The 17,766-nt window shown below is 39.4% G+C and overlaps 1 protein-coding gene across 1 annotated transcript; it reads right to left on the reverse strand.

The window, feature by feature from the left end:
• Positions 1 to 666: 666 nt before the first annotated feature.
• On the reverse strand, positions 667 to 8,913 carry LOC310917908 (homeobox protein CDX-4-like). Its single transcript, XM_083876524.1, has 3 exons — positions 8,409 to 8,913; positions 3,358 to 3,503; positions 667 to 1,023 (listed from the first exon to the last, which is right to left on the reverse strand). The coding sequence occupies exons 1-3, from the start codon at positions 8,845 to 8,847 to the stop codon at positions 817 to 819; spliced, it is 792 nt and encodes a 263-aa protein (XP_083732650.1). The 5' UTR covers positions 8,848 to 8,913; the 3' UTR covers positions 667 to 816.
• Positions 8,914 to 17,766: the final 8,853 nt, after the last annotated feature.

Raw genomic sequence — 17,766 nt, forward strand, 5'->3', positions numbered from 1 at the left:
TTCCATTTGTGCACGGATTTTTGAACAATAATATCTGCAGTCCTAGAAGATTGAGGTAATACTTATCTTCCAAATTATCTGGCATTTCCTAATGTATGTGAGAAATTGCTGCATTTCTTACAGTTGAACAAATCTTGGCAGGTTTGGTATATTTGTATATTGGTATATTTGTATCTGTAACTATTTGGTATATTCTGTATCTGTAACTATTGCTTGAATACAATTCCATAGGGCAGAGATGATATATGTGATTTAATTAAATGCAATATACTGGTATAGCAACATTATTATGTTCCTTGAGCATTTAGAAGTGTTTTGAATGGTTTTGCTGTTTTCAAAAAGTAGCATTCCTTTCAGTCCATTTAAGTGTAAATATTTATTAACATCTACGGTTTCCTCTAATTATATAAACGGAACAAACCAAACACACCCAGATTCTTATATTTTCTGCAATAGGACTCTATTTTATAATCAGTTCTCTTAGTTTTCTGTGCATATGTATGATCAGACTAGAACTACCTGTAGTGAATCTTCAGCTGTATCATTCCTCGTGTCAGTGTCTGAAGCAAATTACCTGCTAGCAAAGATACCCAGAGATGAATCTTAGCAGCACAAAGTCCCTGAGATTTTTTGCAATAATTAAAATATTTTGGTTACAGGCTCAGATTTCCTGCTTAGAAATCAGCACTTTGAAGGCAGAGAAATGGAAAATGGTCCCTTGTAAAGTTGAGTTTCCAAGATGAGGGGTGGCACTGGTGGAGAAATCCATTCTTCCTTTTTTTCTTTTTTCCTGTTTTGTTTTTTCCCCCCCTCTGTTCATTCTGAAACCATGACTTGATGAATGTCATTAGGCTGTAATCCATTTATCCCATGTGGTGGTGGGAAGAGAGAATTTGACAGTTCATTTGGGCTGAGTGAACCAGAGTCGCTCTGGGCCGAGCCCCCGCTGCCGTCGAACTGCGAGATTTTCTTCTTGATCATTTTTCTCTCTTTTGCTCGGCGATTCTGGAACCAGATTTTCACCTGGGGGGTTATAAATGATACCTGATTAATTCAAAGTGCTGCTCAACCTTTTTACAGTAATTATAGCAATGGAAATGCAGGTAAGTTCAAAAACACTATTAAAAAAAACCCCAAACTCAAAGCAAATAAACAAAAAGCCATAAGGAAAAAAAGCCCCAAAGTTAAAACCAAACAAAAAACCCCCTCCACAAACCAAAATACTGAATTTGTGCAGTGAAGATTTTTTTGCATTATTCTGTATTAATTTTTGGTATAAGAATCAATGGAGAATTGATTTTTCTTTCTTGATTTCCTTTTTTCTTGGGCCTGGAGTAAAGTGCACACACTGTGTTATATTTAGGAACACAGAAATCAATGAACTCATTGAGACTCTGAGACCACAGAGTTCATCCTTTCAAATTTGCCAGTGTCATAATTTAGGAAAACGCAATATGGATTAATTGTGAAGATTTCTTTATTATCTGTGTTACAGATTAATTCAAAGCCAAGTAGTGAGGGTTCTTTATCTTCTTTTATGTTCTGAGTGATTTTTGTGTGTGCATATTTAAAAGTTTTGATTGTTTTTATTACTGGAACATATATTTAAACATGTATTTTACAGATACATGTGAACTGTTATATGTATAAATTACTTACAGACAATCAATTTCCCAGGCTCATTGTGCAGGTGAAAGACTTATCTGTTTAAAATCTACTTTAAGTATCTCTATTTTCTTTCCTTATATGAAAATGTGAATGAGGAGGAACTTCTGTTTGTGTTTTCCTTCTTGCTAACTGTGTTCTTAATTCACAGTATTTGTTACAGCCTTTAAGGTGTGTTGAGTGCAATACAATATAGAAACTTGTACCCTTGCTTTGTATTAAAAACCTCAGTGTTTTATATTTATTTTTATATACCTTGCTGGAATTGGCATGAAGAAGCACTTAGCCTTGTCTGTCCTGTGGAAATGCAGATCAAATATGTATTTTGTCTGCATTATACCTGAAGGAGCTTTGCCAGTTAAAAATGGGGTGGCATTAGGAGCAGCAGCTCTGTAAAAGGAGATTCTGCTGATTTTCTGCAGGATCACTGGTGACTCCAGGTATGTCTGTGCTCTAAATCAGCCAGCCTGCAGAACATTCAGGTGGAGGTTGCAAATCTCTCATAATTGCAGTTCTCTGAAAATTTTCCAGTGCAGCTCTATCCTACTGTGTGACAAATTTTAGTCCATCCATGATAAACTTAGTTTTTATTGTTCCTGCCTGGGACATTCACAGCCTGTACAGTGCACTCTCTGCTATTGGGGTCTGGGACTGGACATCACTGCAATAAAATATGTTTATAAAATTCCAGTGCTTTATCCTAAAATATCACTGATAGTCTCTGCATTTCTATGTTTCCAGCCTCCATTGGTCTCTCTCTATTCCATGCTCTTGCACAGACTGAGTGCAGAATCAGTCTGCACTTCTAAAAGAGGAACATTTTAAGAGACCTCAGTGTGTATATTTAGAAAGAACAAAATCTTGTAAAATTCTAAAAAGAAAGATCTCTAGTTTATAGTTACCTCGGGGCAATAAACTAATTTTTAAATGAGATGACTAATCAGTATCACCAAATCTGCCCTTCTCTTCCAGCTGTAACAGAACCATTGCAATTCTGGAGGCTTGGAGCCAGCAGTTATTATACCCACACACTGCAGAGCTGTGCTTGGGAAAGGTGCTCTCCATCACAGGGATTTTAAGGAGTTAATCCTGAATTCCTCTGGTGTCTGTATGAACACAGCTGAAGTGGCTGTGCCCTGCTCAGGAGCCTGGCTTTACCCAGGACAGAGATTAAAGATGTATTAGATATGAGTGAAGGCAGAGCTGCTCTCCAAGGGATCAAGGATCTGAGTGTGCACTTGAACATTCCCTGCATGGAGAGTCTTGGCTACACAAATGGGTGGCAAAAAGAGATCCTGGCTTGAAACTCCAACCCTCCTGAATATGCTGAAATCTGACAGAGGAACAATGTGGCCTGTGGAAATTGTGGCAATATGTATGTAAGAAAAAAAACCCCATAGATATCTTGTTGGATTGAGTTTTAACTTTCCTGTCTTCCAGCTGAAATATATCAAATGCTTTGGATTTTTTTGCTGGCCATTATTTGGTGTGATTTCAAGAAGAAATAAAATGATGAATGTTGTAACCATTGGGACCACAGCTAAGATCCCGTTAAGCTGAGGTGTTTAAATTCCAAGCTAGAAAGTAAGAATAACTACTTTTTAAACTGTAAGTTAATTCCCAGTGTTGAGTTCCATAAAACAGGGGCATTGCCTGGGCACTGTGGGCACACCTGGGGGGAGCTCTCTATACCTGTCTTTCCGAGAGTCCCAGGTTTGCTGCCAGCTCTGACTTCCTCCTGATTGTGATGTATCTGTTGCAGTGAAATTCCTTCTCTAATTCCAGTCTCTGGTGATCTGTGTAAACAACCCGGTACTTTTCTTTTGTTCTTGTTTTACCTGGTGAGGAAAAGAAAGGAGGAATATTCATATATTGAATTGAATTTTCCATAGCAGCTTGCAAACATCTCAGGCATTTCACAGGCATTAATTAAACTACAGAATACTTGTATGGGATCGTTTGCTGTGGTACAGAGGAGGAACAGAGGTGCAGAGTGAAGTAAGAGTATTGATTACCAGAATTGTCTTTCCTTCTCTCTAAACATAACATTCACATTTAAATGTGAAGCTCTTAAGTGATAAACACCTTGAAGCATCTTAAATAATTGATAGCAGTACATAATTGGTGCTGGCTATATTATAACTGGTGCTGGCTATATTAATCTCAAAGGATTTCATTTCAGTGCTCAGTGAAGTGACTTCTGTATCTATGAGAGCATAAATACCCAGGATTTCAAGACTGAAGCTTCAGTCACAATTTCTGCAGTTGTACCATGGCCTAATTCTTTATCAGAGTTTCTAAAGATTGTTTCTCTAGCACAAAGATATGTCCTCCTAGAAAAACTTTTCCTTTCTTGTGAGGCCATAGGATAAACTTAGAAGTTCAATAATATTTTCATTTACTTTTTCAAAAAGGTCCCAGTCTTGCAAGGTGCTGAGTAGGATATTCCTGAGGGGACTCTGTGCTGGGCTTCCCTTTAGAGTTGGAGGTACTTGACAATTTGTAAGATGAGGCAATAAAATCCTGTAAAAGCATTTCAGGATCATCCTCTCTCAAATGTATAAGAGAAATATTCTTAGATATATTGGCTAAATACTTTTAAGAGAAGCATTGCTAAATGTTTAGAATGTATCTCTCATTTAATATAATTTCTAAGCAATTCTTCATGTAATAATAATCCAGAAAGATCAGTTTGCAATTTATTTGTTCTCCTTTGCACTTTCAACAGCCAACTAGATAGTTTTCCTTTTTGCTTCTGATCTTCCCAGGTTTTTTTTGATGTGAGTTTTCTGGGACAAACTGTAGGACAAAGACTCCTTTAAAGTGGTTCCCTAAAATCCATTGAGGTGTTAAGATGAAGCACACGCCACACAAAGGAGCGACAAGGAGATCTTATCAAGAACCCCTTTCACATTCAGAAACACAAGCCAATTGGTTTGGAATTTACAAGCCCTAAACAAATGTCAGACGCTTTCATCTTAGCAGAGGAAAAAGGGACAGAAATAGATGAAGGAATATTTTTTCCCCTCAGTTCTCTTTAATTTTGGACCAACACCGAGGACAGACTGGGATATTTTTATCTGATGGTAGACATAGCTGAAATATGCATAATCAGAGATATTTTCCCAAATCCTATCCCACTTCAACTTCCAGCACAGAAGATTTTCCTGCTTAAATTTGCAGAACTAAATCACCCAACTAAGTTTACTTTTTTTTTCATGGTACAAATCGTTGGCTTTGAAATATTTGCCCTCAGTGATAGTTCTAATGCTAACAATAGTATAGATATTCAGGTTCCTTGTAAACTGAGGGCTTAGAGGGGATCTTTGAAAACAAGTTAAAATTCAACAAGGTTATTCCGGCCTCACTATAATCAGCAAATATAACCATGATTTGAGGGGGTGGAGAAAAGGAGTAGTTTTCCCCATTCCCCTTGGTCATAAAATTCACAGAGTATTTTCTTCTGAAGACAATAAAGCTGGGAGAAGGCCTCTTTATTTGCTGTGAAAATCATCACCCTTTCCGGCAATATAACTCCTGAAGAAAAGAGGGAGAAGGAAGAGACAAGAGTGCATATCAAAGCAAAGTGAAGTGTTAAAAGGGTCTGTTGCCTCAATATGACAGATAGGCCTCAAAACCTCAGACAATGTAGGCCAGTGGAAAATAGATGTCACAACTAATTTACAAAGAAAAAATAAATTAGCATTAAAGCAGGGGCCTGGCCTTTTTTCCTGCTTTTTCTGTTTTGCTTTCTGGCCACGTTTCTGCTGTTCTGTAATCTGAATTACTTGTACATTGCTGCTTGTTTAAACAAAGACATAAAATGTGTTGGCTATAGTTTAAAAACAATTCTGTGGCTGAGCTTGTAACATATGAAAATCATGATGATCTTTTGTTTAGTCCTGTTGAAGTCCCTTCTCTTTCTGATGTCACTCCCAGATGAAGTTTTAAAACCTTTTTCTAGGCCCTTTAGATACTTTTTCAATAAGTTTTACACTTTGAAGGTTCTCTTGCTCTCAGAAAATACACGTCTTGCCCTGTTGATTGCACAGAGTTTAGAAAATAATTGGAATTTCTGCTTCAGCATAACTGAAGTCGATGGCAGATTCTATCACAGATTTTCAGTAAAACCAGGATCAGACTGTCAGGAATTCTTTAGATCTTCTTTTCCTCACTTGGAAGCCCTGACTGAGAAGATCTCCTTACCAAGCCCACTTTCCATGTTTGGTTTTTTAAAATTTCTTATTGCATTCTATATTTGCAATATTTGTGTGTTTGAAGTAAAACAAGGGTTGGTTCTGAATATACAGTTATATATCCTTTTTTAGTCAGAGGATGTACCATAAAATCACCTTTTATCTGTTGAAAGGACAGAGTACTCTCTGATCTTGTTTCATCCTGAAGATTGACTTGATCAGGTAAATTTTCATTTCACTTTACCTGCAGTTGATTTTTTTTTTTCAAATACTAAGTAAGAATATTGAATCAGAATGTAGTCTATTTAATAGACTCTAAACAGAGAAGAAACGATTCCCACTGACATCCCCTCACTCAAAATAATTCCTGCTGTCTTTAGGACAGTATTTCAGGAGGTTCCCTCATCAATGAGATGTGTTGTGGATTTTGTTACCCCACTCTGCTCACGTACATTGGTGTGTGTACACAGTGGTGGAGTTAAGGATATAAACATATTTATGCATAGAAATGGATTTGTAGAGTTTAGGGCTCTAATTCTGGGATTTTAAGGCAATGAACTTTATGAAGCAGTGATAACAGTGAAGGAGAGGATCCAGCAGCTACTTTGATAACCCAAATAATATTATGGGAATAAGGAAAAAAAAACAAGTGTGTTTCGAAGAGGAGTTATAATGGCATCAAGTCAGTTTTCTTCTAGAGAAACCATTGATAAGGTGGTACAGAGCAGTTACATACATAATTTTAGCCTTATCATTTATTCAAGTTTTCTTCCATTTATCACAAGATTTTCTGTGTCAGGATAAAAATTTTCTGGTTTTTTTTTTTTTTTTTTTTTTTTTTTTTTTTTTTTTTTTTGGTTTTTTTAAACCAATGAAAACCCAAATCTCTTTGGTACTTTTCTTGTTTTGCACAATTGCCATATTTGTGCTTTACTCTCACAATCTCTTTTTTTTTTTTTTTTAAGGTGGGTTGATGCCTTGAGCTCACTTCTGTGAAGTCCTCGGCTGTTTTTAACACTTCAAAGGATTGGGTTCTAGGAATGCACAGCCTCAGGTCATGCTATTGATGGGCTCTGTTCCACCTGTCCCGAATGGTTCAGAAAGTATTTCAGAACGTGTGTAAATCCTGTAGAAGCTCTGAATTGCAAATATATTTTATAAATTTGGACAAGTGCATGAGAAACCTTTCAGGCTCTTCCAAGACTGTTCAGTAAGGATTTAGATTTTCAAGTGTGTTAAACAACTTTAAGAATGTCATACATTGAAAATTCAACACCAACATGACACAGCCAGGGCTGCCTCATTGACATTCTGTAGTCTCAGCTGAATTTGATCTACACTCAAGTCTTGCATCACTTCTACACCTGGCAATCTCCAATGATGTTAATGAAGTTACCGGGATTTACATGAGTATTCGGAAGGGGGGAAAGCAGACTGACTCTGCCTGGCTTTGAAGGCCTTTGTAGAGGCTCCGAGTGGCCGGAGAGCGCTGTGATATCCGAGTGTTCACCAGGGGATTTATATTTAGTAACAGAGGCGAAACAATGTGTGCCTGCTTTCTAATTAACAAACAATTACTGGGCTAATTTTGCTCCTGAGTAATAACCATTTGAAGGAGGATTCTGTCTGATGCAGCAGTGCAGATTTTCTGTGCCTTCTGAGTTTGCTCCAATTGTACTTGCTCTGGTTTCTTTGATGCTCCCTGACACTCACTTACTACTTTTAACCTTAACAACGGATGTAGCAAAGCCAGTTTCCACCTTGGGAATACACATGGAAAGGTTCATCTGGCAGGCAGCTTGTGGCAAGAGCAGGAGCATCAGTGAGTGGCACTTGCAGGAAAGAGGTTTCTAATTGTGTAATTGTGGAAGCTGAAAAATTCTGGCACGTAAAGACAGCAAAACTGATGTGAAATTAAATGAAAAGGAAGGTTAACCAAGGAATTATGTGATCTGCAAACAAAATAGTCTGTGCTGATTGTTTTGAGTCAGCTCGCTTCTCAAGGAATATTTGTGCTCAGCTAATAAATCTGGGCAGAAAAATATGAGACCTGGGAAAATTGCAGAAAATTGCATAATCACTGCAGTTAGATCAGAGGACATAGTTTTCTTTATAATTATTGAGAAGTCTGTAAGGATTAAAAAGATCAGCCTGGGTCTATATTGATGTGTCCCCTGCAGCACAAAATAACTATACAGTATTTCTGTCTGTAACTGTTAAATGTTGCTGCATTGCTCTGTAACACTTTCATGATTATCATGTCTGTCACACAAAATGCTTTACAGAATGTCCCAACAGGGATTCCTGGAGCTGAGCTCCAGCCATGTCTGACCACATCAGCCATTCCACTACAGCAACCACATAAAGCCTTTATGGGAGAAAGTGAAACTGGCATAAATTTAGCTAAAACTGCATTAAACAGCAGTAGGTTAAATAAATGTCATAAATGACCCATCAACCTATGTGCTTCAAGTAAAGTTAATTATTTCTAAGCTCAGTGATAGCAAAAGATGCTTTCTGAGGTTGGAAAGTTGAATTTGCACTCACCAGCACTGTTGGTTGGCACCGTCTTCCTCATCCACTCATAAGAGCTGTGCCTTTGGCCGTTGGGAGAGATTTGCTGGGCATGGACTGTCTCTAGAGGAGGTAAGGGCGCAGCAGCAGCAGCGGGGTGCAGGGAGCTGTAGTCGGCAGAGCTGTAGGAGCCCTGGCCAGGGGACGAGGTGTTGATGTGGGCAGCGGGGCCGGCGCTGGACGGGCCTGGGCCGTAGGCGCCCCAGTCCTCGCGCTGGGCGCCGTAGTGGGAGCCCCAGCCCGGTGCCGCCTGCCCGTGGCTGTCCAGGCCTGGCACGGGGTGGTATCCCAGGTACTCGGGGTAGGCTGGAGCAGACACGAAGTTCTGCACGGGCAGGTTGTTGTTGGTGTTGGTCCTGGTAGATCCTGGGTACATGCTGGGCTCCTTCTCCAACAGCGAGCTCACGTACATGGTTGTCCCAAAGCGTAAACGCGGCGTCACAACATCTTGTTCCTCGGTGTCTTCTTTTACTGCTCAAAAATATTTGTGGTTTTTTTTCTCTAATAATGCCACTCTGCTTGGAATCTTCTACTTCATCCTCTTTTATTATCAACTGTGTTACCAGGTGCTGGTGGTAATGGTTTACCAAGATCTTGTCTGACGTCAGCCCAACTGCCTGCCTCATAATTACATTTACATTCAAATGAAGGGCTGACCAACCCCACCTTGCTGCTGGTTCTGGTGCTTTCTCTTTCAGAGAACTTTTATCTATCCTATTATCCTGCCCTGATATTCAGCAGTGATCCCAGTTCTGTAAGATGATGCAACAGTTGCTTGGATTTGTATCTTAAATAGTTAAGTAAATAGATCTTTTTAAAAGAAATTAGAGTGGTAACTATAATAGCAACGTTTAACATTCTTGTCTGAAACCTTTATTTTGTCAGGTATTATCAATCAACAAATAAATCTGTAACTCTCTTAATTTCCCATATAACTTTAAAACTCTCCTTTTTAGTCTTTAAATAGAGTCAATTAGAATAATTGTCATTCAATAACTTCAGAATATAGAGCACCTTGTAAACAGCATGTCTTGAGTATAACCATCTCAAAAATGTTCCTCTCATTGTTGATGTTTGTAAGAGGTTTTCCAGAATGGGAGAGTTTAAACCTCTGATTGTAAGACACACGTTCACACTCTCCCCATACAGAGTGATTTAAGAGATCCCTTCATCTGGTGGCTGTTGCAAACTGATAAATTTTAAAAAGCAGACAATAAATCTTCCTAACAAAGATGGTGCCAGAAGTACAAAGAAAATGACTGTAAAAAGTAGTGAAAAAAAAGTCTTTGATTAGGCCCAGGAATATTGTTGGCTTCTGTTTCAAGCCAACCTTTATCTGCCTGAAAGGAGGCTGGTTCCTTCCTCTGGGGCTGCTGGCTATAGTCTGCTTTCCTTGGCAGCTTGGGCCGGGGAAATCAGCAGGGAGAGACATCTGGCTTGTTAACTTTGTGGATCAGAAGTGCCCTGATGCTGCTCTGAGACACACGGGTCCTCCCTGGGTCAATGTTCGCCTCTCTCTGAGAAAAATGATTCTGAAAGTGGCTTTATATCCTGTTACTAACAGCTTGTTATTAACAGGAGAACTAAACCACACCCGAGGACTTTAGAATTTTCTCTCTGCCTTGTGGAGCTGCAATTTGTGGAGTGAACTCGCTGTATTTTTATTTTGGATGGGTTTCTTTGCAATGAGCTATTTGTAAGGGCTACGCTTGCAAAAGAGGTGCAAATTACAATGAGTTGTTTCCCTTTACAGAGGTGTGGGTTTTCATTCCGTCCCCTTTGTATTTTGACACTGCTGGTATTCACACATCCCTTCTAATTCCAGCACTAAAGGATTCTAAGTGTGTACTTACAGACAGGAAAGATATTCCTCTTCCCTTTAGGACTGGGCTTTTTGGGGAAAGAATTTGTACTGAAAAGTGTAACAATGTCTTTGTAATTAATTTAATTTTGGTATATTTAGAGAGTTCTACATTAAGCATTGGGATGTTGAGGCAAGTTGTGTGGGATAGGGCATGGAAAAAATAAGATATTCTGTAATTGGTGTACCCTTATAAAAATTGACATTAAAAATAAATGGAAAGAGACTCTTATCCCCTTTATCTTGAAATACACGGAATTGTAACACAATCTTTGAGATCCCACAGACTTTTTAGTACTGAATGTCACCCAAATTAAAGAAGATGTGTTTCCTGTATCCTTGGAACATTTATCCTGTTTGTTGTGAGCATTATGGCCAGTTCAATTCCCCTGTATTGCTGAGTGTTGTGCAGGAGTGTCAGGCACAGGCAGATCCACAGGAGGGGAAGGTTTTGGCTCCACTGTTGGGGTATCCATGAACATTGGCTGCTCAGAGATTTCAGCTCAGCCCCTCAGTTGTTTGACTTCCCACAAACACACCGTTGTCACATCCCTGGGAGTGATGTAATTTCATACTCTGCAGTAGATGATGGGAACATTTTTAATCCCTGGGGTTCCTCTTGCTTTTTGGGATGTCTCTGCACATACCCCCCACAATTTCAGTATCATTTAATCCTATTTTTTGTATCTCAGAGCGTTATCCTTTTTTTCTCTGTTCTTCTTTTATCTTTTGTTTCTGCTCCTCCTTTCCCTTTCTTGTTTTGCCTGTTCCATTATCTGAATTTTCTTCAGATCTATTTCGATTCTTTCCAGAACATAATTAGATCAAGATACTCCGATGGCAATTTGCTACACTGATTTGATATCAGCTAACAATAGTAAGCTTTGAATAAGGCATTTTGTTTAAAAAGATTTACATAGCAGGATAAGATTCCTGGGGAGGACTGCAGATTTTTAACACCAAAGTGAGAATAAGATAACTAAAATGGCAATGTTCAAATGATCTGCATGGACACTGGGTCTGATATCTCTTGGTTTGTGTAACAGAGCAGGGTGGAGATATCAAAAATGAGCTGTACCTTTGCATGTTGTCTTGTAGTTTGAGGCTACCAAGATTTTGGTGTAGCTCTCTGTTTTCTGAGAGCTGATTGTCTATTAATCTGAGTCTGGTTTCCCAAAGATCATTTCTTGGCCATGCTCAGCTCCTTCCTGCCCAGGCTGGGCAAGAACCTTCAGTGCAGGAACTGAGGTTGCAGTTCCATGGACCTTTCTGGTGGGCACGGCTTTCAGGGAACACAGAAAGGGAAAAGTGAACTGTCATTGCCTTGGACTGTGGGTGGAGGAAGGCTTTGGTGTGCTGCCTGTGGAAAGTGCTGGAACATGAGTGTAAAAGGTGTAAAGGGTGGAACATGAGCCCTCTCTGGACTCTCTGGGGTGGTGGGGAAGTGAAAACAGCTCTGAGGCAGTGGGCTGCACATCCAGGAACCTCAGCCTTGTATTTTCACCCTTTTCTGCAGTGGGTGATAAAGGCAGAACCAGACAGATCTGTGTGGCACCAGGAGCAGCAGTGCTGTGCTCCTTGGCAGAATTCAGACAGATGGATTGCCAGGAAAACTGAACTCCCAGGTTGTTTTTTTTTAATTCACCTGTTCAAGTGCCAGGTGTAATTTATCTCCTAAACCAGTGGCCATGGGAATCATCTCAGTGGTTGTTAAAGTGAAGTTTTATGTGTGTTAAATCAAACACACTTTGGGATCTTTGGGGAAGAAAATTTTCTAGTTTTCTAACAAGTGGCTGATGAAAAACTATCAATAATAAGAAGTGTGGTGCTCACCATTGGAACTCTGAAGGGTTTGTTTGTACAGGCAGTGGAGATGGTGCAGTATTGTATATGAGCTATTCTAGAGAGCAATTCCACCCCAGTAATAATAACATAATCACAAACGTGCAATTAAGTGTTTTAATGACAGCTATTAAAACTGCAATTTCAGGCTACTGCTACTTTAAAACTTGCCTGTAGAACGATAACTTACATTAAAGGTGTTTACAACTCTGATAGTTTTTATTAGGAACCCTTACTCATAAAATTACTCTTCCTTTTATATGGAGATAAGAAGACAATAATCTGTTTGTCTTTGAAGCATGAAAATGATGTGAGATCTGTTTTGTTTTGGAGCCTCAAAAAGCAGGTGAGCTGAATGTGCCCCTTTGTGGGCCAGGTGATAGGAACAGATGTTTGTTTTCTCCAGATGAGCACTCCAGACACACTGCAGGCTCAGGAATTCCCTTTGCCCATATTTTTAGAGCTGCATGCTTGGAATTTCATGCTCAGGACATTGTTAGGGAGCTCTGTGTTGCTGATGGTTCTAATGCAATTTTTTGGAGGTGTTACTGACTATATTCCAGCTGGGTTTGCATACACATTCATTCATTCCTCCTGAAATTCTTAGGCAGCTGGAGGAGTCTTGAGGAAAGGCCAGTCAGGACATGGTTTGCTGCCAGCTGAGGGCAGTTCTGTTGGGAAAAAAAATCAACTAGTGATGAAAGAAGGCGGTTGGGTTTAAAATCTTAAAACACAGCTAAAGAGATGGCTTTTGCTTTTACTGAAGCGTCAACGAACACAAAGCTCTTCTGAAAATTTTATTTGCCCTTTTTAATTGGGCTTTTTTTAATATACAGAACCCTATTTAGGTCTCGTTTTCAGGGCTTGAAATGCAAACATTTCACATGGCAGATGTGGCACAGCCCAGAGAGATGAATGAGCAGTGCTGACTGAGCTGTTCTCACTCACTGCACTGAATCTTCTGGGGAAAAGGGATATTTCACCATTTCAGTTCTGCCCTGTGTCTCTGATCCCTGCTGGGGATTTGTTTTCCATAAGAGAGCAGCAGAAGAAATAAAGATGCCAGCTGTCTGTGAAGCCTTCCTCAGTGGTATTGGGTTTAATTTCATGCTCTGAAGTTTTGGTTGTTAACAAATCCTTTTGAAAAATGATGAAAAGTGCCTGGTAGAGAGCTGATTGTATTTATCCTTCTGTCTACCCCACTTCTGTTTTTCTAATGACTTATCTTTAATTTCTAAATGTTAAAATGTGTTTTATTAATATATTTACTGGATAAACTGCATCACTTTTGCCAGGAAGGAATGGTCTGAAGCTAAAGGAGGGTCTTACTATTCTGAAATCGAAATGATTTAACTTCTGCTTCCAAATCAATACTGACAGAAATAAGAGCATTCCTTGCTGCTTGAATTCAGCAGGAGTTACAGAGCCTGTGTGTGAACCCCAGGCTAAATCAATTCTCCAGCAGAACCATGAAAAATGAACAGCAAATCCTCGATTGCCATCGATTTGGTCCCTTCCCGAGCAGTGCAGGGTGTTGAGCTGGTCCCTCCTGCCCGGGTTCCCTCTGAGTCCTGCAGGCATTTTCTGCTCTGGGGTTTCTTGCAGGAGGTAACAAAGGAATCGATTGCCTTCCCTCTTTGACTCCCACCCGCAGCTTTCTGGTATTTCTGCCCCACACATTAAACTCTGGGATTATTGTCCGTGTCAGGTCTCTCCTGCCTTACAGGGACTCTGTTGTGGCTGAGATGGCCAAGAGCATCCAGGGTGATCTTAATTAATCCTCTCCATTTATTGTAAGATGTTTATGAACAGTTTTTGTTTGTTTGTTTGTTTGTTTGTTTGGTTTTTTTTTTTTTTTTTTTTTTTTTTTTTGAGAATTGAAAGAATTTGTGCTCTTTGGGCATGAACACAGCTGGCAAACATTTTCATCATAAAACCCGTGCCTGTTTCTTTACCTGGTGAGTTTTGCACAGTATCGTGTCCAGCTAACATCCAGTGCCATCTGAAATGTGGCTGTGAGTCATTTTCAGGGCCCCTGGGCTGGTGCAGCAAACCAAACAAGGCAGCTAAAGCAGAAATCTGCTTTTTCATTTTTATGGCAACATCCAAAATTAATGTATTTTTGAATCTCCTCCTTGGGTAGGTGACACATTCTTGATGTTCTCTCCCATGTCCCTTAGTGATTGCATAACCCCTAAGCAAGAATTGAAGATTTTGTTTCGGAAATATCATTTTGAATTGTATATTTTGCTTAGTTGCAAGAAGATTTGGTAGAATAAATAGAATAAAAGAAGATTTAGTAGAAGGTGCTCTTTGCTAGATTTATTTTTATTTTTACCATCTAGATCACAATTCTAGCTGGGGGAAACGGGGTTTAAAGTTTAGTGAATTCCTCTGAAAATTGGATATTCCTTGATAGTTCTTTTAATCACAATTAGGCTTAAGGGCTTAGATATTCCTGTGATGTAGCCTAAGGTATGCTTTTCTTCTTCAAGGCACTTCCCTAACAACCAATCCATCTTCACAGTGCTCTGCTTTAGTGTCCTGAGTTTTCAGATGTGATAAAAGTGATGAGTTATTTGATATACCCAAAGTCAGGAAGAAAGTGAATATCAGCCTGAGGATGGCACCAGTACTTCATAGTGCTGCACCCAAATAATTTCAGCTGATTTGTTTTCAATTTTTCTGCCTCTCTTATTTTTATTTGGGCAGAGTACAGCAAGTTAACAGCACTACACAAGTTTCTTAGAGAAAAAAAGAAAAAAAAAAATCACTTTGGGGTTTGGTTTGGTGGGCAATTGTTTAAAGGATTAAAGCCCATTGGAAATACTTAACTGGAGAGATTGCTGGGGATTCTTACCAAAAAAAAAAAAAAAAATCGAACTACTTAAAACAGGCACTGGCATAACTAGGAGGTTAATAATCTCTAAGGTATTGCCCTGGTTTATAGATACTGCTTTTGGAGCAATAAATTTTAACCTTTGAACATGTGCTTCTGCAAATAAAATCCAGCCTTATTTTGTGTACTTAACAACTTCTGATTGGAACCACATAGCAACCCATGGTGAGCATGCTTTCAGCAAACTGGAGCAGAAATGAAGCAGATCTTCAAAGTGGTCACTTATCTTCCTCAATAACTCTTCTACATGTAAACAAGATAAACCAGGTTGTTCTGCCAGATCCCACTCTCTTTGAATGATGTTTAAATAATTTTAAAGAGAAAGAAGTTGTGTTCAGACACATTTCTTAAGGTTCTTCCTTGGAGTGCTTTTTTTTCCTTTTAGAAATGTTAATGTGAAATTAAGCTGCGTCATGAAAATGTGATTAAAATAGGTAGTTGTGTTCTTGATTCTGCAGAACCCTGGAGCCAGGCTCCTGATCACTTAGCTAGAACTAGGTCTGAATTTATTGTATATCAGTAAAAGGAAAACTTTCCCTCTGTATTCTTACCTTTTTAAAATATAACTCTGGATTTTTAAATTGTTTTTTCTCTAGTCTGCAAGCACAATTCCATTTAATTGTGAGGATGCTTTTCCTGTTGAAGCTTTTCCAGTCTCTGTTAAGTTAAATATCTGTGTATATGTGAATAAAATGTCTAACATTTCCCTCTGCCAGCACAGTGGCTGTGCTGTGTATTTCCAGTGGCTTCCTCTGTCGGGTAGATCCAATGGCTCTTTTTTTTGGGATGCAATGCTCATTGATGAGGATGGGAAATCCCTTTTGTTCCCCTGTGCTCTTTGTCATGTTCCTCTTTTCCTACCAGGTGGAAATCAGTTGGAGACTTTCTGTTGCTGAACTTTGAGTTGCAGCTTCTTCCTCTCCCCTCTGTTACCCGCTTTGGCAGCAAATGGAGCAGCACTTTGACAGCACTGAGTGGGGATTTTACAATCCACCTTCTCCACTTCACTAAACTCACCTTTGTTTAGCACTGTCCTTCTTGCAAACAAAATGATAAATCAAATTATTAAGTGAAATTATTAAGTGAATTATTAAGTGAAAGCTGCCAGCTCCCTGAACCATCCTGCTCTTCCCAAGCTCCTCTAATTTCTCTAAACTCTTTTGCCATCAGTCTTCTTTTAAATTTGATATTGCAGTTCAAGAAAAGATTAATCACAAGAACCTGCAGGTTCACTTGCTGTATACACATTGCAAAATGGTTATGAAAAAAGGCATTTATTTTAATGTTCTTTATATACAAAGTAATTTCACATCACCAACATTTTGATACTCTAATAGTACTATTTGTTATAATTAAAGAACAAACCCAAGAATGTAGTGCCTAAATGACTTAATGCTCCAAAGTCTTCCTTTGCAACAGTGACAGAGAGATTTCAGGGGACACCTTGATGGAAATAACTGAGGATAGGCATCCTAAATTTCTAAACTGCTTTGGACAATGGGGGTATCAATTCCCAAATCACACAGGTGCTCTAAAAATTCTCCCTTTGCAAACAAAAGTTTTGCACATGCAGTTGGGAATGATATTGGGGAAATGAGTATCCAGATTATTTAATTATTCTTAAGTACTGATGACCTACCTGAAAAAATTCTGCTTGGTGTGGAAAGGATCAGCCCTTCAGGAGTTGAGACCCACATGAAAAACGCTGAGAGCTTTATTTTAAATGAAGTATTTTGTTTGCTTTTTCTTCTATTAATTTGGCTTCTCGATTTGTATTAGTGTCACGATAACTCATAAAACTGGACCAGATTTAAAATTGGTTTAATGCAATTATTGCATCTTTATCCACGGGCTCTGAAATGCAATCACTTTTCAAAACACACTTTTTAAAAGGATTTCTGCCCCGCTTTGCTCTTTGTTTTAGGATCCACAATTAACCTGACATCAATTTTCTTTGTCCAAAAACAGACTCGGGCCAAGATTCACAATTCCAGGATGCTTTGAAAACATTTAAAATAAGATTGAAGAGTGCCTGTTTATACCAGCATATGGACCATTGGAAATCCTACCTGCCAAACACAAACCCCCCAAAAATTCCAAAAAAATCTCATCCCTGACCTTTTGCCCTTAACATGTAGTGAGTGCAACCACCCTGCTCCAGGCTTTCCAGCGAGTGTGTCAGAACACATCAGCCAGGTCTGCACTTCTGCAGATGAATGTGTAAAGTCCCCGAGTGGCACCAGGACATGGAACCTGCCTGGAGATCAAAGCAGCAGGAACATTCCCTTTTCCTTTGGGGGCTTGGCACAGACAACTCGGGCACAGCTGCTTCAGCACTGTGGGACAAGTTTTTGTGCTTTTTTTTTGTGTGTCTCCAGATGAACGTGTAAAGTCCACGAGTGGCAGCAGGAACATTCCCTTTTCCCTTGGGGGCTTGGCACAGACAACTCGGGCACAGCTGCTTCGGCAAGTTTTTGTGCTTTTTTTTTGTGTGTCTCCAGATGAATGTGTAAAGTCCACGAGTGGCACCAGGACATGGAACCTGCCTGGAGATCAAAACAGCAGGAACATTCCCTTTTCCTTTGGGGGCTCGGCACAGACAACTCGGGCACAGCTGCTTTAGCAATTTTTGTGCTTTTTTTTTGGTGTGTCTCCAGGTGAATGTGTAAAGTCCACGAGTGGCATCAGGAACATTCCCTATTCCCTTGGGGGCTCGGCACAGACAACTT

Source organism: Zosterops lateralis (assembly GCF_965231275.1).
Source record: "Zosterops lateralis genome assembly, chromosome: 21".
NCBI lineage: Eukaryota > Metazoa > Chordata > Aves > Passeriformes > Zosteropidae > Zosterops > Zosterops lateralis.